Source organism: Nothobranchius furzeri, chromosome 1 (assembly GCF_043380555.1).
Source record: "Nothobranchius furzeri strain GRZ-AD chromosome 1, NfurGRZ-RIMD1, whole genome shotgun sequence".
Classification (NCBI taxonomy): Eukaryota; Metazoa; Chordata; class Actinopteri; order Cyprinodontiformes; family Nothobranchiidae; genus Nothobranchius; species Nothobranchius furzeri.
In genome coordinates, this window is record NC_091741.1 from 92,036,452 (window position 1) to 92,060,110 (window position 23,659).

At 41.1% G+C, this 23,659-nt stretch overlaps 1 protein-coding gene across 1 annotated transcript in view; it reads left to right on the forward strand.

The window, feature by feature from the left end:
* LOC107376580 (A-type potassium channel modulatory protein KCNIP1) overlaps window positions 1–23,659 on the forward strand; it is a 91,021-nt gene that overhangs the window by 65,977 nt on the left and 1,385 nt on the right. Inside the window, exons 2-7 of the mRNA XM_015945744.3 lie at window positions 19,925–20,049; window positions 21,668–21,737; window positions 21,822–21,892; window positions 21,986–22,093; window positions 22,176–22,280; window positions 22,428–22,490. Of these exons, the coding sequence (XP_015801230.1) occupies window positions 19,925–20,049; window positions 21,668–21,737; window positions 21,822–21,892; window positions 21,986–22,093; window positions 22,176–22,280; window positions 22,428–22,490 (542 nt within the window). The remainder of the gene's footprint in view (window positions 1–19,924; window positions 20,050–21,667; window positions 21,738–21,821; window positions 21,893–21,985; window positions 22,094–22,175; window positions 22,281–22,427; window positions 22,491–23,659) is intronic.

Sequence of the window (23,659 nt, forward strand, 5' to 3'; positions counted from 1 at the left end):
GAATGTGCGTCTGTAATTGATTCAGGTTTGGAGTTGACCAAACCTAATGCGGCTTCTACGTCTTTAGCTGAGAGTCCCACCCATCCCATTCTCTGAGCTCTAACTGATCTGGAGACCCAGCCACATTGTGTGAGATCATGCGTACATATCCGAGGTTTAGGCAAAACGACCTTTAAGCAGTAAATTCTAGACCTTTAATTATGAATTAGAATATGTTTTCATTTTCCTTTTCTCCCTGGTGAATTTCCTGTCTGTGTCTTTCTTTCTCATGGCCTACCTGCAGCAGTCCTCACTTTATCTCCTTACCTTCCCCGTCCCACAGTTTTTCCTCCTGTCCTTTTCTTTCTCCTGTTTAACTCAGCGTCTTTACATTGATGCATTCCTCTGTTTGTCCCTGCTGCTTCATCCCTCTCTCCTCCTCACTTTTCTTCCCTTTTTATCTTTCTTTCACTGTTCTCCCACATGCTTCCTTCACTATCTGCACCTGGAGTCTTCTTCAGCACAAAACCTCACTTCTAGTCCTCTTGTGCTTCTTGTCTTCTTCTCATTTACTTCTTGTCTCCATCACCCATGTTCTCATTAGCTGGTGTGATTGCTTATTAAGCCATCTTCATCCCTTGGCATCTAGCCATGCATGTGAGTGTGTGTGTGTGTGTGTGTGTGTGTGTGTGTGTGTGTGTGTGTTTGTTTCTGAAAGTGGCATATGTATTCCTGCAGATTTTGAGTCTAGACGTGTATTTACTCAAAAATCAATATTGGCGCACTGCTCAGTGTGACTAAATGAGTTGTACTTGACTCACTCTTCCCAAATTTAATAAGCAGTGGCACACACAAATGTGAGGAAGTGATGCTGTATAGTTTCCTGTGTGTGTGTGTGTGTGTGTGTGTGTGTGTGTGTGTTTCTACCTTAGACAAACATAATGCTGCAGCTACCCTTCAACACCTCACATCTTCATGGACTAATGAGGTTTATGAGTGCACAAGCATTGTTTTATGCACATGGCTGCTTTATCGTTATGATTCTCAATGACTCTTGAAATGATGTGGTTAAGTTTTTAGTTTCAGTGCAGAACTGAGACTTTCAATGAACCACCCAAAAGCCAGTTTGGGACAGGCTCTCTCATTATCTGATTTATTTATTTCATGACAAACAATACACATCCATCTGAACAGCCGATGGTGTCATTATGAATAGATGAATGTTGAAAATTACACTTTATATTTTAGAATAAGGCTCCTTTTCAGCTTCCTGAAGCTCTTGGCCGGCGGAGCAAAACCTCGTTTTTCTGCGCCCAGGATGGCAGATTAAGCTAATTCAGATTATGCAAATCGTACCCTCATTGGTGAGGATTACAGGACTCTGTTAAAGAAGGAAGAGTGACAACCTGAGAGTTTGGCAGAGGGTGAGAGATTAGAAACGAAGAGGGAGAGACAGTGCTGGGGAAAGTTTCAGACAAAGGATTCTGGCTGCAGAGATCAACAGAACGTCTGTGCAAAACATTTTAGGCTACTCGTTATGGGTTTCAATGCTTTCAGCCATTGCCAGACTCCGGATCTCTAATAGCTCATGATGGATGAAAGCAAAGCTCTCAGTTCAGCTTTCTAGGTTGGGTTTATTTAACTTTTCTTCACCTGCCAAACGAGCAGATTGTTCTTGCTGAAAATGAGTCATGAGAGTTTATAGATCTCACCTGTTCAGTGAAAACTTTGCACAGTGTGACCTGCAAGAACTCCAAAATCTACAGACACAGCACTTTATGCACTCAAAAGGAGGTTTTTCTGAACTACTGATGCAGCTGCTTATGAAGGCTTGCATCCAGTCAGCTGGTATAATTTAATTAAACACTGCCAAAAAATGTACCAACAACATCCAAAAAATCCCCTTGAAGTTGGTGCAAGATGAGAAATATGCACCCCAGTCAAGCTCCCCACACTAAAGTTTTAATTTAAAGCTCTAAATACAAAGTCGCCGTCTTTAAAAAGACAGGCAAACGTGTGATAGCATATAAATAACCGAACATACAAAGAAAACATCCCAAAGCAATTCATGATTGCAAATAATTAGAAGAAAACAATTGTGCATTATTACAACGTAACGATCCCAATTAATACTCCGATTAAACCATCATAAATACTGACGTAGAGCTGCACTCTGTTCAGCATGTCTCACAAGACAAGAACTTACAAATACCACAAAATGTAAACCATAATACTTGATGGAAAATATTTGTATGCAAAGATATATAAAAATAATGTGATATAAACATAAATCAGGACAATAGCTGCTAATTTCAAACTGTTTCTCCTTCTGGAGATAAAGCGTTTAGTAAATTTATGCAGAAAAGTCCCAGTTTATGAAGTAACCCGTTTAAACTGCCCCTCTAGGAGGACGTGTCAAAGTTTTAGTAGTACCGTATCTCGATGTCTTTACTGTGTGAAATATGAAGCTGCTGGATGTTGTGTCAGCACGGCGGCGCTTAGCGACGTCTTCGGTGATGGAGCGGGTTTACTCACATAAACCTGGTCACAAGGACTTTTCAACATGTAGACAACCTTGGAGGTAGAATGTGATCTGATGCCTCCTATATAGTTTATAAGGATGATTAAATGTTTAGTATTTATAGGAACAATGCTGACAATATCCACATGGAAAGGAACTGAGAGAATGAGGCAGAGCCAGAGGAGGGAGGTCTCATCTGACCAACGGGATGTAGGTCAGCTGGTCTCTTGTAAACAAAATGAGGAGATTTATATAAACATGCTTTCAGTGATGGATCTGAATCAATCCTATAGCATGTATAAGAAATACATTGGTACCTGGTTTATAAGGGGGTACGTTCTAAAAAAAACCCAGATGAGTTTTTTTTTTTTTACTATTTTTCTAGACGTTTTAAGGCTGTAAAACCCCTCACTACACTTTATACACTTTCTCAAACAAGTATTAACATTTTCCCAGTTTCCTCTCTCACTGTCCTGTAAAAAAAGCATGCAAAATTCTGTTAATGGTAAGAATTGCTTTCAGGTGTATTTACTGGTTTTTCCTTAACTAATGAACTAAATGAGCTGTTTGAATGCTTTTCCTCACAAAAACACCACTAGATCACCGATCCCTGAATATATTATGGCCACGGCCAGCACCACAAAAAAAAAAAAATAAAATAAAACAACCAGATGCTCCACTCGGTCTGTTCGGTTCGTGTCCAACACTCTACTCTTCTCCTGGCCCTGCTCGCTGCTCCACTGTAACTTTTAAAACCAGGAGAGACCCTGGGTGTGTACTGGTCACATCTAATGCTTTTCCTCCCAGCCACCGACATTTTCTCACTTTGGACATAAATTGTTTAGCTGTTACCAGTGTTATGTCGATATGAGCTCTCTGTAGATTTTCGTTTCTCTTCCACACAGCATGAGCTGGAGCCAACCACTCACCAAAAATAACCCTCACCCTAACCCTTACCAGCCTGCCACCAAAAACGTACATTTAGCATAATTATAATTTATGAATTACGCTATGCAGCACCAGTGGCGGCTCCAGAAATTTTTTCTGCAGGTGCTATGAAGGAGCTAGTCTTTTTATTGAGGGTGCTATGAAGGAAGTGGTCATGCGTACCTATTGTTCTCTAAAACACCTTCAACACTAGCAGATACACATGCGTGCACAACACCTCAACAACACCTGAAACAATCATTAATATACATCATAAACATATGAACAATCACTGACTTTTCCATGAAATCATAAACATACAGCCACACAGAAAACCATCTATAGTGTTGCAAGGTTAGCTAACGTTAGTGTTAGCATTTCCAGCGGCAAAACCCTCGTCTGCTGCGGCGGTTGAGGGTTGACTCTCTTCATCCAGGTCCGTAGGTTTTTGTGGGTCTGAGATCACTTCCAAACATTCATTCGTTTCTGACTGAACCCGTGGAAATTTGGACAACAAAAACCGATCCATCTTACCACTAGCTCTACCTTTCACTCCTTCGCAGGTGGAAAATGAGGTCAAAGGTTAACATCAATTTCCTGTTTTGGTTTAAGCTTTTACCATAATTCACTGATTATTTTTGTTTTGTATGTTAAATATTATCACATCCACACGTTAAATTAAAATTAAATTGTAAAAAAATAAAAATTCTAATATTTACTTGGGGGTGCTCTGGGGGTGCAATGACAAATCCAGGGGTAGCTATAGCGCCCCCTAGCCCCCCCCCCCCCCCCCCCCCCCCCCCCCCGGCACCGCCATTGTGTAGTACAGTCTTTGTGTTAGGGTTGTGGTTAGGGTGAGGGTTAGGACACATCTTTTGTGATTGGATGGTTCCAACTCACACCTGGGTAGAAAAGAAACAGATCTCGACGGGGGAACTCATTTTGACATAACATGTACGGTTACTGCTAGCTTGTTCAAACGGTGGCCGGCTCCAGACTCTGATTGGTTCTTTTCTCATCTAGTCCCACCTCTCACAATTGCTGATTGGTTCATTTTTCCATTCGACTATATTTTCCATTTTCTGATTGGAATTGAATTAATGTCCATTACAGTTGTCGCCTTTTCTAACTGATGGAAAAAAACAGCTTAACAGTGAAGCCGCAAACAGTGAACCGCGTTACAGCGAGGGACTAATTCAAATCCCAACACATCCTTGGTCTGAAACAATCTTCAGGTTTCCAATTTAAACTCCTGATCAGACGTCAGTTATGAACGGTGGTGAAAGAAGGTTCTCCTTAAGAATGACTGGACTCACTGTGTGGAATAATGTTTGTGCCACTTGGTTTTAGGAGTAGTTATAAATCAGTTGTTCTTTTCGTGTTTCTAGCAGACAGAGAAAGTTCCTTTGGTGAGTGTGAGACGACGTGGTGAATCTTACATGTTAACTTGCGTCAATTTGGTCTCTCGTCCTGTCCAGGTGTCAGACGTCCTCTATAAGAAATGTCCTGAATAAAAGAATGAAGCTCTGGAGTGAAGATGTTCACTTATTCTTATAATCTGTTTGATTTTACCTCAAAATCTTTTTTCTCTCTTGGCTTTTCCCATTGGGGCTCTCTACGGCCAATCACTCGTCTCCATCTTCTACATCCTCACATCGACCAACATCATGTCCTCTCTCACCGCATCAATAAATCTCTTTTTTGGTCTTCTTCTCAGCCTCCTGCCTGGTGGCTCCAACCTCAGCATCCTATGTTTGATTTGGCCTCAAATCAAAGGTACCAATTGAAGGACTAACTGAGTGCAAAAGGATGAAAACATGATAAGCTAGATAGATAGTGACTCAAAACAGCAGTTGCTAATAATATGAGTCAGATTAAGACAAAGCATATTGTGGATTTTACATCATTTTATCAGAAAGATGGTGATGTTTGAGGATAATGAAGTTTGAAAAGTATCAGGTTTAAGTCTGGAGCTGTATTCCCTAAAGGTTTTCTTGCTGGATATGAAAGCTATTCTGCTTCAGTCCATGTCAGTGTTGGGTGGTTTCCCTTTTAAAAGGGGCTAGTTCAAAGTTCAGCTTCAGAATAAATTTGAATAATTTATGACCACAATCCACCATTTGAAAGTTCTAATCTCAATTCACAGTCCCGAAATAAACTCGCTCATCCTCATTTATCAAAAATTGATGAGTAAAGTTTCTGTAAATAAAAGACGAGTTAAATGCTGGTAGATGAGCTCTTCAGATCTGTTCACTTCCTCTGAGAGCTCACATGTTATCGTTATTATTAAATTTGCAGTAAAGCTGCTTTCATTCACTTATTTTTCACTTCTTATTGTCAAAAGGAAAAAAAGGTTTAATCCAGACTCAGCAGAAGCTTTAAAGTTTTAGTCAGTTTCAAAACATAGTCCAGCCTTGATTCTTTTCTCTGCCTTAATTAAACAAAACAAAGTTCACGTGAGATAATAACAGCTCCTTTAACCATCTTCATGCTGAGATCTGTACTGTGGCGCCTGCATGCAGACCCCAATGTGCTGGCTCAAGCCTTTCTTTTAATACAGCTTTCGGTATTTGTAGTTCAGCTTAAAACAGGAGAGAACAACATGCATCCTATAAATAATGCATCTTAATACACACAGCAAACAGATCCTGCTGCTCGGCGACTTTCTTCTGCATAAAGTCAAAAGAGTTTCTGCCAAAAGTTTCTCAGTTCTTTCTCACTCCGTCTAGTTTGTCAGTTAACTTGTTCTTCGTGCTCTACGTGAATCTCATCATTCTGAATACGCACAGCCCTGTAAAAATGTGGATTTTAGGATTTAAATGGGAGAGCAAATTAGTTTGGAGATAACTACAGGAAGTAGCAAGTGCCACACGCCATGAAGGCTGGTGATGGCAAGTCTTTAAATTTTATAAATTCAGATGAAAACGGCAAACATTTTAAAAAGCATCTGCCAGTTAGCATCCTGTTAAACGTTTATGTCTATATCATGGCACCTGTAGAGTTGCGGTTTTCATCTGATGTCCACCAAAACCACGTTGGCACCTGTTTTCTGTATTTGTGCTCTTTAAATGAACTTTTATGGTTCAGCGTTTTTGACAAGTTGATTGACTTGTTGCATGAATGCGCTGAGGAGCACGAGTATTTTAACACCCTACACATTGGCAGGTTCTCCTTCTTAGAAACCATGGAGGGGTCTGAAATTCACATTTGCAGGTGCATTCCCTCAGCTTTTAAAAAAACTCAGAAATTGTATTGTTGTATAATTTATTTGCATTGCACTGCTGTACATAAGTATTTGAACACATCTTTCAAAGACCTGTTACTCTGCCTTTAAAATGTCCACCTCCACTTATTCATCTTAATTAGTAGCACGTGTCTGAGCTTGTTAAAGACACCTGTCCACCCCGCAGTCAGTCAGACTCCAACTGCTATCATGAGCAAGGCCAAACAGCTGTCAAAAGACACCAGAAACAAAATTGTGGACCTCCACGAGACTGGAAAGGCCTATGGGGAAACTACCAAGCAGCTTGGTGGAAATAGATCAATTCTTGGAGTAATTGTTAGAAAATGGAAGAGGCTAAAGACACCTGTCAGTCTCTCTCTGACCGGGGCTCCACACAAGATCTCACCTGGTGGGGTCTCACTGATGATGAGAAAGGTGAGGAATCAGCCCAGAGCTACACAGGAGGAGCTGGCCAATCACATGAAGAGAGCTGGAGCCACAGTTTCAATGGTCACCATCGGTAGAACACTATGCCATCATGGTTTAAGATCTTGTATTGCACAGAAGGTTCCCCTGCTCATGTCATCACATGTCCAGGCCCATCTGACGACTATCTGGATGGTCCTGAGGAGGTGTGGAAAAAGTCATGTGGCCAGATGAGGCTAAACTCCACTTGCCATGTTTGGAGAAAAAACAAGAACAAGCTGCATCTAAAGAACACCATCCTTGCTGTGAAGCATGGGGGTGGGAACATCATGCTTTGGGGGTGCTTTTCTGCTAAGGGGACAGGATGACTGTGCTGTTTTAAGGGGAGAATGAATGGGGCCAAGTATTGTAAGATTTTCAACAACAACCTCCTTCCCTCAGTCAGAGCACTGAAGATGGGTCGTGGCTTGGCCTTCCAACATGACGACCAGAAGTACACAGCCAGGATAACCAAGGAGTGGCTCCATAAAAATCCCATCAAGGGTCTGGAGTGGCCTAGCCAGTCTCCAGACCTAAATCCAATAAAAAAATCTGTGGAGGGAGCTGAAACGCCATGTTGCTCAGTGACAGCCCCGAGACCTGGCAGATCTAGCAGAGATCTGTGTGGTGGAGTGGGCCAAAATCCTTGTTGCAGTGTGTGCACACCTGGTCAGGACCTATAGGAAACTGACTTCTGTAACTGCAAAGTCTTAATTCTGATTTTCTCAGGAGTCCAGTACTTATGTACAGCAGTAGAGTTCAATTACATCCTTTAAAAATCATACAATGTGATTTCCTGATTGTTTTAAATGTTGTCTCTCACAGTGGGAATGCACCTTTAATGAAAATGTCAGACCCCTCCATGATTTATGAGTGGGAGAACTCGCTAAATCACAGGGTGTTCAAATACTCATGTTCCGGTGTGCTAAGGACTGGCGCTGGAATTTTAGAAATGGTCAACTGCAATGTAAAAATATTCTGCCACAAGCAGTTTATTTATAAAGAAGCACAATTATAACTACATAAAACAGCATTTAGCTGTACCCAGTGGTGGCTGCATCAAGCTCTTAAATCTTTGTTTAATTGCATTTGCTCACGTTTTGTTCTCTGCAGTTTTAACAGCAACTGCTGATCTGTTTCACTGACTGTCACCTGTGCAGTCTGCGGGAAAGTCAGTTTAAAAGGTTTTATTTAATATGAGTTCAAATAAAACATCAACAGGAATGCCAGATATTAGCATAATTAGCATAACTGACAACACAGCAGCTGACTCCTGCAGGTTCGGCTTTATTTCATCTCAATGGGTCTCTTAATGTATATTTTATGGCTTTTAATGGGCGCCTCTCCTGTGTAGATGGTTATTTCTAATGTAATAAAGGAGATCATTTATTCTCATTAGAAAAGTAATTAGTCACTGAAGCAAAGTTGTTAATAATAAAAATGTTTTCCTCCGTGATGTTGCTGGTAAACACTACATTTGGGATTTACTAAAACGTGAGGCAGAGTTAGAAACTGAACAGTGTGGATGTGTTTAAACATGTTTATATGTACTTTTCCTCGGTGGAGAAGATTTAGACAAACCTACAATGTGATTTAATGTTTGAGAAAGATGGTTTGAGAACATATTTACCGGTACTCATTGTAAACATCACACTTATCGGCCACTAGTTCATCCATCACTTTTCTTAATCTGCTCGATACAGAATTACAATCAAGACTCCTCATTTGTACCTTTGTCATGTCTGTACCATAGATGCATTTTCTTCTTCTGCTTTTTTCCCTTCATTATGAGGCTCAATTTAACAGGTTTATTACCATTAGCAGCTGTTATCCTGGGATTACTAGAAAAAAATAAGATTGTAAACAGCAAAAGGTTTCTAAATGAATTTCTAATCTGACCCTTGTTTATATCTACATGACTTTATTTTAATGGACAGCAGTAGTGAGTTATAATGCTATTTATTAAAACTTAATGTTTGCAAAATTGTTCCTGTAATTTTCATGATGACACATATTGAGCCTTTATTCAAAATAAATGTGCATCTCTGGTGAGCTGTCCATGATGCTGAAAACTATGTCCTTGGCTGTGTGGGTGATATCAAAGTCAAAGTCAAAGTCAGTTTAATTGTCACTTCTGCCACATGTACAGGACATACAGAGAAATGAAATTACGTTACTCTCAAACTCTCGCTAGATAGAAAATAAACATTTAGTATAAAAACAGTAACCAAGTTTCTTAAAGTAATTTCAGTAGAGTAAGCAGACCTACAGAGTGACACCCCTGTAGGAGAGCTGGTGGTGCAGCAGCGTCCTCTGCAGTCTGCCAGTCAGCAGCTCCACCTGAGTTCACATGGCACTTTTTAAAGTTGAAGCCGTGTGATTATATTTGAAAGCGAATCTTTATTTATAAAAGTTTTAACTATATTTACAAGGTTACCATCCTTGTTAAAGCCCATTGTGTTTAGTGGTGATGTTGTTCTGTAAGTAAATAATAGGCAGATATGACCATGTCTGACCTTCACATTGAACTTATTTAGTCATGATTTAAAGACTTGGTCTGCCCTGTACGTGGCTTTAAACGTGGCAGAAATCCCTTCTTGAACTTTTCCTTAATCCCTGATCAACCTGGTCCTCCAGCCAAGTAGAGCAAACTCTGGGTCTCCGCCAGCTAAAGAAACTTGACCTTCTTCCTCACTTGTGTGAAGACGGTGTTCTCCTGGTGGCTGCATCTTTACCCTGCATGCAGTGCTTCAGCTCTGCAGTTTAACAAGTCAAATCAGTTTTATCCAGTCTAGTAAACCCAAAGAATATGTTTTGAAATGATATTTTAGACAATTTACAGAACTACAACATTTTACAGTCTGTTAAAAATCTTCATGGTTGGTGTTAGCTCCATGGAAAAACCTCACATTTCAAAATGATCTCACTGAAGGGCTGAAATTTACACAAATCATGTGTAAAATAAAGCAAATTCAGCGGTTTGAGCAGATGTTAACACAGAGGATGTTCGACTCTTCAGTAGAAAAAAGTCCCAAGGTTAGCCATTTTTTATTACTGCCATCCTCTCTGAAAAGTGCTCGTGTTTAATTTTCACCCTGAAACCTTTGTAAACAGTTGAGCTTAATCATGTTTTGTGGTGTGTTTACGGACAGAAAACGCGTTAGTGTGCAGTTCCCACGAGGCTGTTCTGTTTGTTTTTAATAAGCTCATCCTATTCTTCAGTCCTTGTCATGTTCTTTTTCACCATTCTTGTTTTCAACCACTTGTCGAAACATTTGAAGCTTTAAAAAAAAATCACCCATTAGAATGACGTTCAGTGACGTGTCAGCTTGCTAAACAGTGTTTTTAATATTCAGTTTACATGTTTGTGCATCCCACAAAAGCAGAACTGCTGCTTAATAACAGCTTGGATCAACACAACACATGACACACCTGATCAGATTTAAATAGTAGATGTAGTAGAGGAGGCGCTGCTTCTGTCACTACATTAAATCGTCCTGCTGCTGTAATTTCAGTAGAGTAAATAAAGCAGACCTACAGAGTGACACCCCTGTAGGAGAGCTGGTGGTGCAGCAGCGTCCTCTGCAGTCTGCCAGTCAGCAGCTCCACCTGAGTCCACATGGCATGCACAGCTTTGTTTACCAGTTCAGTTTAAATGTGATCACTTGGCCGTTTGTTCTACCACACACCCAGGAGGCAGGTTCAGTTTTTGTGCGATCAAGAAACCTGACAAATATGGCCAGGTTCCCGATTTCTGTCTGGGATGACCTGATTCTAGGATCTCAATAAAGTTGAACTCTCTTGGAATGTTAAATGAAAAAGTTGAGTTTTTATGCAGAAAATAAACAGAGGAAACCTGTGATTTTAACAGCAACAATGACCTGTTTGCATCAAAATGTTAAAAATAAACTAAGTACTTAGATACTGCAAGCTGTTCACCAACTTTAGAAATCAGCGATAATTCAGGCGTTTCTGTAACTTTTTAAATTCTCTTTAGTTTCTTGTGCAGCAGTAGCTTAGGAGGTAGACAGGTTGTCCAGAAATTGGAAGGTTGCAGGATCGATTCCAGCTCCTGGCAGAGAATGCTGCTGTTGTGTCCTTGGGCAAGACACTTCACCCACCTTGTCTGCTGGTGGTCGGAGGGGCCGGTGGCAGTCTTGCCTCTGTCAGTGAGCCCCAGGACAGCTGTGGCTACATTGTAGCTTATCAACACCAGGATGTGAATGTGTGTGTGAATGTGTAGAATGACTGAATGGGTTGTAAAGTGCCTTGGGCGGTTCTAGCCCTATATCAAATACAGACCATTTACTATTCATGCAGATTTTGCACATCCAAACTACAAATTTATGCAATTTTTGTTTGAGGAACTTGCTTCCTGATTTTTACTTTATAATAAGATGCTCATAGTTAGTCATCCTCATGTGAAATGGGAAGAAAATAGATATCTACTTCCTCCTGATGTGTGGCCTCTGCAAAAACAGATTTATTCTTAAACATTCAGAGCAGTAAAAAGTAAAATCATAAAGACAAATTTGAACCAAGTAGAAAAAATTAAATTGAGCTACCAGGTGTTCTTTATTTGAGAGGATTGTGATGTTTTTTTTTTCCCGCAAACATTAATACTGGGACAAAATGTGCTAAAGATACATTTTGAAAGGCTTTGCCCAGAGATGAAATGAGAGTGACTGTTTTGATGGAGCAGATGGACCTTCTGCTGATTTATTGAAGCAGGTTCATCACGTACCAGCAGGCCCTGGGGGAATGCTGGTTTGGGCCGAGCTTGTTGGAGGTTTCAGTCTAGACTGAAACCTCCCAAACCCAAAGTGTGTTTCTTAAGATGATTTGTGCTAGCTGTTATGCAAGAGGAAAGCAATCAAGGACACCATCTTTACACAGAACACACACTCTGTGAGGTCAAATCAGTTTTCTGTCAGTTTCTAGAGAAAATGGCTCAAAGTGAACTGATTATTTAATTAACTGCCTTACTGATCTTTAATCAAAATGATGCATTTTATTTCAATTTGAACAGCAATAGAAGCAAAGTATTCCATTTGAAAATACATGGCTCTGAATTTGCTGTGAGGATGATCCATTAACGTTGGGGAACACTGAAAAAACATTTTTAAACCTTCTTTCTGATTTTAATTGGGCACTCTGAGTTTTTCATGCATGCTGTACATGAAAATAGTCTCCTACACTTCTCTTCTGCATTAGACAGTGAAACATCAGGATTTGAAAATCCTAACAGGGTGACATCACACCGTCACTTAGGGCTCACCCATCTTGACTCACAACAGGGAAGGCTGTTGTTGGTTTGGCATCCAGCAAACAGCAGAGGCCATCTAACTGTTAGCATTAGCAACTCCACCACATGGCAGAACTCCGTCAGCCTTATGTTATTTGTGGAGATAAAACGCTGCAAAGCAGAGTCGGTGTTGGGAGCTGTGTTGCTGTTATCCAATCCAAGGCAAGGTGTCCAAACATGCAGAAATAAGACGTCTGAAGCTCAGATGTGATGTGGCTCACTTCTAGTTCCTGAAGTTGGTGCACCGGAGCTTTTTCCCCAGACTTACAATGCATTCATCCCTACTGTAGACAACTGGAAATGTATTGATTGAATGAGTGGTCCACACCTTTAAATAATGTTTCAACCCAACTTATAGCTTTGCTTAAGTGACATTTTCATGTCTGAAATGTGAAACCTGTTTAACCCTCCCACTGTCCTAATGGATGTGACCCTGCAAGGAAAGTTGACCACTGAGCAGGGTTGATGGTTTATCCATTGGGTCCACGTGGCAGGGGTGAGGTGGTGCTCACTCCTCACCCCTGCCACGTGGACCTCAAGGGAAAAACCATCAACCCTGCTCAATGGTCAACTTTCCTCACAGGGTCACCCATAAAGACAGTGGGAGGGTTAAGGGCAAATCTCTGTATAAGCTCAATTATTTCAACAAACTGAATTGGTGAAGCTAATTGAAAAAAAGAATCAAGAAAATTGCTGATTTTATTGACTATGGGTAAGACAGCCATGCAAAATGAATGAATATTTTTAAAAGGACAATATCCCAAAAACAGTGTTTCAAAACTATTGTTGTAAGTTAAAGGTGCATTACGTAGAAATGAAGTAAAAATTACATCCTGTGGTCAAATTTGGTTGCTGCAACCACCTTAACCCTCTGGAGGTAGGCATTGCAGATTAGCCATGTTAAGACCTACCTACCTGGTTACTCCACATACGTATTTTGTGAGCATTTTTTAACACAGAAGTACCCCTGAAGGACTTAGTTGTTCGTCCTTTTATCAAAACTTATTTTGAGCCTGAGACGGTTAAACAACTCTTGAGCATTTTGCCATCCGTTGCAAATTGCAATTGTCGATGCTGCAGTAACAGCTCACAGGAGACACGGCACCCCACACTCACTGATGATAAACAGTAGTTTATCAACTGACAATCCCCACAGCCAGCTGGATATGAAATATGTTTCAGCATGACCTTCCTTCCAAAATGACTGAAACATTAGACTCTTTTGGGATTTTCTCACTGTAAAATTCTCACTACATTCTTACATACTGAACCTTTAATTATGGATATCATTGTTACAAGCTGATTTTATGGAAAGGTGAAGGATGGGATAACAAATGAAGTTGTTTGGAAGATGTTAATAAATTGTGTTTATTCACAAAGGAACTGTGTTAGAGGCAGTGGGAGGCACTACACAAAGGTAACTAAACAAAACCCTGTTGATGTAAAACAACAGTCAGAACCAAACACAAAACACGTGGAGCAAAACAGCCTCCAGGCTATTCTTATTCCAAATGCAACAACATATTTAAATGACTAAAAAATCTCTTCTATTGGTAAACTAAGATATCCTATTTAAATGGGAAACTAAAACATTCTTATTTACAATAACTACAAGGGAAAGCAAAAGCTATAGGAGAAAGAAGTGAAATTCCGTCCAAACTCTATTCAAGGTCACCAAATAATACTCTGAGCTGCATTCACAAATCTAACTTAAGTCACTTCTTTCCCAGCAATCAATCTGAATAACTAAAGTAATCTAAATTCTAAGTTTTAAGTTTTAAAGTCTAAAATACAAAAGCGCTGTGATTTGTGAACAGACACAGATCTGCGTCCGACAGCCTCAGCATTTTAACTCCTCAGGCATCGTTAGTAAACGGGCTGCAGCTGCTGGGGTTCCTCCTTCAGAAGAGAGGAGGCTTGAACCAGGCCTGCTGCTGTCCATGGTGCTGATGGTGGGAAGACATAGAATGGCGCTGGCCGTGGTCCTGGAACTTTAGCATGCTCCCAGGAAGGACGGGCAATTTTCAGCGATTTATTTGGGTTGTAATGCATTAAATGTTAATATTATAAGGAAACAAATAAGAAATAAAAGAACAAACGGGAACTTGAACAATCCAGTTTAATTATAAATTGCAGATTTCCAGGAGTAAAAAAAGACCCCGTTTCCCGGTTGTCTGCTGCCCTCTAGTGGTTGTCTGAGGTTACAGCTGGTGGTTCCCAGTCCTCAGTAAGAGACATTGTTGTTCAGATTAGAGTGGATCTTGTTTAAGAAATTACTGATTTGGAAACACATTCCATAACAGAGACAACAAACCCCAAACAAAACATCTGCTATTGTCTAGTTTGAAAAGTCACTTATAATTTACTGTTGACAGGCTTTAAATGGGAACAATTACTCAAAAGCTCACCTGCTCATGACCACACATAGTCACACGGATGTAGAGCTGAAGGTGAGTTTGTCATTGTCCAAGTGTGATCAGAGTGGACCCTCCAGTCAGAGCCAGACCCAAAGAGTCGAGGACACCGCTACTGTAATACAGCAGGGACAGAACGGGTGGAGGGGAACAAAGGCAGAGGGATGGAGAGAAGGTTGGGACACAGCAGAAAGAAGCTGCAGGGACTAGAGGGGGGGATGAAAAAAAGAAAGAGGAAGGTGAGTGCAGATCTCGCTGTTAACCGGAGCAGGCTGGAGGTAAAAGTTCATGAGAGATATTTGCTGTTTAGTCAGCTGGAAGGTCTGATGTGAAGTTTGGTCTCCATCCCAACAACAAAAAGGACAAAAGGAAAAAGGTTTGCCACACACAGATTCAGGATTAACAAAACACCAGGAGGACAAAAGGAAGTAAACAAAATGGAAAGAGAGGAGCAAACGGATAACAGCTTACGGACTATAGCCATCATTCTGCTGTGCTGCGCCACCGCCAAGCTGCTGCACCTGATGGGAGTCATCACAGTGGAGGGTGAGTGTTTACGCTATAATCCAGGCCCGATTAAACCGGTCAAATCTGAGTTTCAAGTTTAAGACAATGTTGATGAGAAAAAGAAAAATGAAACCAAATCAATTAACTCGTAGAATTTTAGGTTAGGGTTTTTCTGCTGACTTTCTTGAAAAATATATAATGAATTTGTTCTTTTAATACTTTTAATTTTGATGTAGACTTTGCTGAATCAGCAAGCAAGGTTGATAAAGTGTCTCTGAGATGTTAAACAACAAAACAATAGGATTTTATTTACAACTCTACTTAATTTTTTACAACATTCTGATAAATTCGAGCTTTTTGTCTAATGAGCTGAGTTTGGGTTTATTCCACAAAACCAACATAAAACATGAAGCGTAGAACATGTTTGTTAAATTTTCTTTCATCAAAGATTATCATCATTATATTTAAGGTTTATGCCACTGAACTTTTCATCATCAGATTATTCTACATCGATGACATAATCTTCATAAAGAATGTTGTTCAGATTAAATCGTTCATTATGAATCTACTGTCTGCTTATTAGGAGCTCTGCAGACGGGGCTTGTTTTAAATGAGTTCATGGGGTGTGATGTGACCTTGGCGATCTCTCTCTAAGTGCAACTCTGATGTTATGTCGTGTTTTATGTTGGATTAGCTGTTTTTGGTTGTGAGCCTGTTCGCAGCCACTAAAGCTTCTAGCTCATATGATGCTATAAACTCTTATCAGTTTGATGAAGCACATGGCACTCATCATTAATGTGATCTTTATCAAAAACAAATCATCTCGATTTTAATCTCAACAGTTCAGAGCATTCGCTTTGGTTTCCAGTTTAGACCAGATGTTTAAATGAGTATTTGATCATAATCAACAACAAATGCAGTGTGTCTTATGGGATGTACAAAGGGGGAACCCTGACGTCTGAGGTTCATGCCAGCGAGGAGATGAAGTTACAGTGTGAATCATGATTCACTGGGAGAGCACAAGTGGAGTGTCGTTGGCGTAATGAGGCTTTACACACCACTAATGGTTTTGCCACACAGATAAAAATGTCTCTTTGTGGAAATTGCCGATGATTGCAGAGAACAATGTGAACCTGTGTGACACTTACAGCTGAAGCCTTGTTTCTTCAGACTGCAGCTTTCCTCATTCAAACTATTTTCTTCTGAGGCTTTAAGAGTGAAATGCATTTAAATGATAACAATCTGGTTTATGCAGTAAATTGTCTGAAATTGATCCTGTGAACCAGTGTTTCAAACATAATCGTCACCACAAAGGACAAAACATCAGTTTTTATTTTATTATTGTGCAGCCAAATGAAGGAATTAGCTGATTTATCTGGGCTGTAGGCCGTGAAGTTTAATGTCTATCATGCTGCCTGAAGAGGTTTTAGTCCAAACATGGATTTTTGTTCAAATCGATGATTAGGTTTTCTTTTTTTTCCACACAGATGTTTTTCCTGAAAAGACCTTCATTAAACACACCATTTTATTATCTAAACTCCACAAAATCCTGTTTCCTTCTTTAGCTCCAAGCTTTCATTACCCCACATTTTGGCCACTTTATCATATTCAGAATTTTTATTAGTACTTCCATTAAATTATGCACCGTTATAACAGTATCCATAATTATTACTCAAAATTGCTTCAGGGAGCATGTGATCTGTGAAGACGGGTGGGTGTGTGAGAAACCATGTTTGACAGTGATGTTCACCTATAGGCATGTGTGTGTTGAGTCAGTGGTGTGTCCTTTCTCCTACCCCTGCAGGAAGGGAAGTAATGAGCAGTTAATGATGAGGCTGGAGAGAGGATGAACACAGCACTGCTCTTCTGACCTCTCTGTACACCTCCATCTCTCATTTTCCTTTCTGAATTATAGAAACAAAGATGTACAATTTAAAGAAACAGAAGAATATATATCTGCAAATGTTGCATTTCAAGTTATTCAAGTTAATGGTTGATGCTTATTAATAACAACAAAAAATGCTTGAATACGTTTTAATTGGGTTCAAAGTAAAATTTCCAATGAGTCACTAATTCAGCTTCTATATGATTTTTAATGCAGACAAGACGTAAAATGATGAATGAATGATTGTTTGCTGTGTTTTTGATAGAAAGACCAGTAAATGTCAACAAGGATTTTAGCAGCAGGTTGTAATGGGCCACCGGGGCTTCAGAGCTCCCTGTGGTAACAAAGTAATTACAGAGGATTTCTTTTATGAAAACAGATAGGGGGTGGGGGTGGGGGTGGGGGGGGGGGGGGGGGGGGTTGCAGGCATGTCTCCCAATTCACCTCTTACCCCTTCTTTCCACCGGAGCCGTCAGCAGCACGTTACTGCAGCAGCACGTCTTGCTCGCATAAGCTGCTGCTTGGCCCTTCCCACGAGTTGCGAAGCAGCAGGGGAGCAGCTGTCACCGACCGAGCACGAAGTCACACGAGTGACTTCATCAGTAAACACAACAACAAGCAGGAGAAAACTACAACATGGCTCCAAAAGGTTTCTGTTTTATGTTCTGTCCGTTTTATAATCGCCAATACGGACCTGAAAAACAAAGGAGACCACTAGCTAGGTGATAACTTCTCACGGGGCCGCACAGTTAGTAACTATTTTTAAAAGTAAAGCAACCGGAAGGCAGCATGTTTCTTTATTCTGAAAATCTCCGGAGCTTCGCTCCGTTTCCGCGTCCAATTTTCTGTCTTTCCTTCCCCAAAAATGTCGAACTTGACCCGTTTCAGAGGCGTCGTGCGTAGAAAATAGAACCGGCGCGTAAGGGCCGCGACATGCTGCTCCTGAGACGCGGCCGACTCGCGCTGCTGACGGCTCCGGTGCATGGACGTACTTTTCACTTTAGAAGTGGAGGGGACATGGGGGGGGGGGGGGGTATCTTTACAGTATGTTCTAATGGGAAACAGGCTTCAACACAACTGGTTGTTTTCTGCTTGGTCCTAGAGCTCAACCAGTGTCAATTTAATATAGCGTAATATTGTTTTTGGATGGTAAAAATTGCAGGGGTCAAAACTTGACTTTGGAAAAAGTGGGGGGGACATGCCCCCCCCCCCCTCCCCTCCCCCAAAATTACGTCCATGCTCCGGTGGAAAATGTTTCATTGACCACAGCGGTTCCTATCAGCAGCTATGACGTGCTGCTGACAGCTCCGGTGGAGAGAAGGGGTTATAGACGTCAGGCAGACAAAACGATCAATAAAACAATACTAAACGTGATGCGGCCTTTCTCTTAGGTCACAGAAATCTGCAACAGAAACAAAAACAATGACCTCCGAACTGTATTTCAAACATATAAATAATTTATCAAGTTCAACCAAAGCCGATAGGCACCAGGTTACAGACATGGGCTGTTACAACACACTCCAAAATACCTGTAGCTGTAATTACAGTGAAAAGTGGCTTGGTAGAGTATTGATGCAGATGGCTGAATACAAATACCACACTTTAGATTTTTATTTGCTTAAAGGTTCCATATCAGGCTATTTTAAACCACTGAGAGCAAAGGTAGGCACAACGTATGATAACTTATTACCAATGGAACTTTTAATACGTCATTTATCTTAAACATGAGTTATTTATGTCAGGATCTTTACTCGGAAAATGAAAGTTTGTTTCAGTGAAACATCGCTCACGCCCGCTCCAACAAAACGTGTGTATAACAGCTGCATCTTAGGCAATTCAATTGTTGCATTGGGCTGGTAGTCCAGCGGAGAAAGCATCCGGTCCGGGCTACCAAGTCTGTTACATAACAACAGTCGCCTAGGACACATATTCTTTGCTGGCCATTATGAGCAGCTTTGTGGACAGGACACATGGTTTTGTCCCCAATGCTGAAGTCATTAGTCAGAACATCCACTCTGGTACTGGTGCAGGTTTAAGGCAGTCATCTGTGACATGAAGGTCACATTCTCAACTGCAGCGTGAAAATCAACCACTCAATTCCCTCAACTCGAAGAAAGTGGCCGTTAGTGACCTACTTCCAAGGGACGCGAGTTTCAGATCAGAGACCAGTTTCTGGTGGAAGAGCAGGGCCTGATGAGGTCCATCAACTTTTTTGAAAATAAAATTCAAAATTTGCATCTGAGACAGGAAAATGCATGAATGCAGCCAAAAACAGGGTTGGGGTATTTTTCATGAGGAAATAACAATATGGTAAAAAGCTCCGAAAAGTGGATTTTCCATGATTTTTGGTGTCAGTTAATTCCACTTCAGTTGTGTGCTGCTTTGTGTTGGTCTGTCACGTAAAATCTCAATAAAAACATCTAAGTTTGTAGTTGTGAGGTGTCAAAATGTGTGAAAGTTCAAAGGGTATGACTTCTTTTACAAGGTGCCGTGTGACAGTGGCAACTAATGTCACCGGGATGAAAGTTTTAAAGTTCCAACCTGCCAGTGAGAAACAAATACACACCATTATTTTACAATCAGGATTCAAACAGAGGAAAAGTGATTATCAAATTACTACTGTCATATCTGGAAACATCTGGATTTCTGGGTTGGTTACCTCCTCTGACCAGTTTTTTCTGTGTGTGTGTTGTTTCAGACAAAGCTGACGATGACTTGGAGATGACCATGGTGTGTCATCGACCAGAGGGCCTCGATCAGCTAGAGGCTTTGACCAACTTCAATAAGAGAGAGCTCCAGGTGCTCTACAGGGGCTTCAAAAATGTAAGACACTAATGAGGACAGGCTTTAGTGTAACCGCTGCTAGCAGAGATATTAGTTATTGTATTTGGCTTAAGTGATAATTAGAAACACATGACTCTGGCTCTGAAAGGCCTCACCAAATATGACACACAGGCAGGCTCTCCCAAAGGCACTTCCAAAGGTCATCATCATCATCATCATCATCTTTATAAAGCACTTTCCATCAATGAGAGATTGAACCAAAGTGCTATAAACACAACAAAGATATGAAGGAGTAAAACAACAGCAACCATGCCGTGACTAAGATAAAACATGGATAAAAAATGGATTAAAACAACAAAGATATTTGTTAAAAGACAAGATAAGAACGACTAAAAGAGGGCTAGTGGAACGCCATGGTGTAAAAATGGGTCTTCAGCCTGCTCCTAAAAACTGGAAGAGAGGGTGCTTGTCTGATCTGTAATGGAAGGTCATTCCATAATTTGGGACAGAGAAAGCCCCGCCACCTCTGGTCGAACACCGCACACGTGGAACAACCAACAACTCCAGCCGTGATGACCTCAAAGCACACAATGGAGTGTACGGGGTGATTAAATCAAAGAGGTAAGATGGTGCACGGCCCTGTAGTGACTTGAAGACAAATGTGAGTACCTTGAACTTGACTCTAAAAGAGACCGGAGGCCAATGCAGATGAGCCAAAAATGGCCTGATGTGTTTCATGCCTCCTGGTGCCCGTCAAGAACCTAGCTTCAGCATTTTGTTAGCCTGGCAAGCCAGACTAAATAAAGGTATTATTTAGTCTGGCCACGCTCCATTGACGGCTCTCGGTTGTGGGGCGGGTTCTACCGTCGTCTTTCAAATGATCTCCGCATGCTACTGGACAATGAATGTGACATACTCTTGTTTCACTCTGTTGCATCATCCCACCCACCAGGCATATAGAGTGCCCTGATTGGCCCACAAAGCGGATAAAGCTCTGCGATTTGTTCACTAAGCAGATAGAGCACTATGATTGGCCCACCATTATGGACCAATCACAGCTCTTTATGTGTTTGGAACCCCTCTAGAGAGCTGTGATTGGCCAGCCAGAGTCCTGGTAGGAGCTGCGGAGGTTCCAATGGTGCATGCCTAGACCAAACTTTGCAAAGCAAGAATTTGGTCTAGTTCACTAGGCTAGCATTTTGTACCATTTGGAGCCAAGCTAGAGCAGCCTTGCTAACTCCAGAGTAGAGGGAGTTGCAGTAATGTAATCAAGGGGTGATACAAACATGGACTACCATCTCCAGGTGAGCCCATGATACTAGCGGCAGAGATGGAAAAAAAACCCCAGCAAACTACACTGTCAATATGATGTTAAGCTTTAGCGACGGCGCAAAGGTGATCCCTCTGATCGGCCTCATCTCACAAGCTGCACCAAGCAGGCTGTTGTCCTGTACCCACAGGTGCAGCCACTCAGTGCAAGCAAGGACTGCACACAGCCAGGCCACTTGAATAGAGGGGCATAACAAACTTCCAACTTCAGCATGTATACGTTTTACTTTTATAATAGAATGGATGGATGTATTTCTTCATGCATATATATGCTCATACTTCACTTGACCTCTGACCTCACCTCAGCTCCTTCCTTGTGTCTTTCCAGGAGTGTCCGAGTGGAGTTGTAAACGAGGACACCTTCAAGCAAATTTACTCACAGTTCTTCCCACACGGAGGTGAAGTGTGTGTTAATGTGCTGTCCTTGTTGTTGTCTCACCTTTGCTTTCAGCATTAAGTGACTGTTTCTTCTGCTGCTTCAGATGCCAGCACCTACGCACACTACCTGTTCAACGCCTTTGACACAGGAAGTACAGGATCCATCAAATTTGAGGTTTGCTTCATTCTCATTCACTGCCTCATTGTACATTGTTGAACTGAAAGGATTTAAATCTCTGGTTTCTGACCTTGTTTCTTGCTTCTATAGGACTTTGTGACAGCTCTGTCCATCCTGCTGAGAGGTTCGGTCACAGAGAAGCTTCAGTGGACCTTTAACCTTTATGACATCAACAGAGATGGGCACATAAACAAAGAGGTTTGGTTTAGCTTCGTTTTTTTTCAGCTGTTAGGTTTTATTTCTTGGCTGTCTTCATGTTTGTGCCTGTTCTGTTTCACAGGAGATGACGGACATTGTCAGAGCAATATATGACATGATGGGGAAGTACACTTACCCAGTTCTGAAGACTGATGCACCCAAACAGCACGTGGACGCCTTCTTTCAGGTGCAGACAAAACCAACACTTGTGATTATCCTAGCTAGTAAAACACAGGGTTCTTCTCATGTGTGGAAGCTAAGGTAGATTTGAACAAAATAATTGTGCAAATGCATGTTTGTCTCTAACAATAAAAATGTTTTTATCTCCTTGCAGAAAATGGACAAAAATAGAGATGGAGTAGTCACTCTTGATGAATTCATCTTTTCCTGTCAGGAGGTACTTGTCAATTTTTCTCCTTTCAAAATGGTCAAAGTCACTGTTTACAGTCTTTGAGCCCACAAGGGTGCTCGGTCTGAGCAGAGCTAACGCTGCAGCACCGGCAAAAAGCTCCAGAGATCTCTAAAGAACCAAAACCAGTAAACAGGAATGACCCAGAAATGATTTCTTGCACCCCTGTGAAGCCATGGCATCTTTTTGTTTTACTTTAATATTGGGCAAAGCAGGCTAGAGGCTAATGTTGAGACAACGATGCTAACGGTGAATAAGAAGCTCTAAAAACCTATTAAGCTACTTTTTCATTTAACAACAAATTCTTATTACAGCTAAATGTATGTGTGAAGTGATTAATGAGTCAGTCGGGGCATTTTTCTTCATTTGTTGAGTTGTTCAGAACTATAACAGCAAGATGGAAACTGCATTCCCTGTAATGCTGGAGACATAATACCATAATAATTGTAGTAAGTGCTCCTTACCATAAAACACCTAAGAGTGCTACCACCAGAAATGATGATGAATTCATCTACTTAACAACTTACTGTGTATGACTCGTCCTTGTCATATCTTCTACTGATCCATAACTGGCAACAGCCATGAAACATACAGAATGGCAGTGAGAAAGTGTATTTTTCTCTTCATGAAGATGGGCTGCAGTCAGGGGCAGACTGACCCTCTGTGAGTTCTGGAGAATCCCAGAACGTCTAGGGTGCTCTAGGGTGGGTGGGTGAGCTCCATCCGCTCAGGGATCCCCCGTCACAGGATGAAGCAAACTGCAGCAACGTCCCGCCATCCCCTGCTTGGTGAACTTTATTCAGAGGATTTACTGTAAATTGCCCCACCCCACTGTCCTGCTACCTGACGGAGGTATTCCAGGGCTGATTTATTGTCCCAGTCCGGCCTTGGCTGCAGTACCCACATTTTACCACATGATGTCACTCTTACTTCATTTTTACATATTGAACCTTTAAGGCAGAACAAATACATCTTCTATGACAAATCAGTGAAACAGAGCCTCTCATCTCAATATATTTTGTAAAAGTTGTATTTTTTTAATCTGTAAAATGAAATAAAACCACTACAATCAAAATAAATGTGCTTACCACCTATGAACGTTTGTGAGTCTCACCATGAAAGCTATTAATTTTGTCGTCTTCTGCATCAAAGTGATT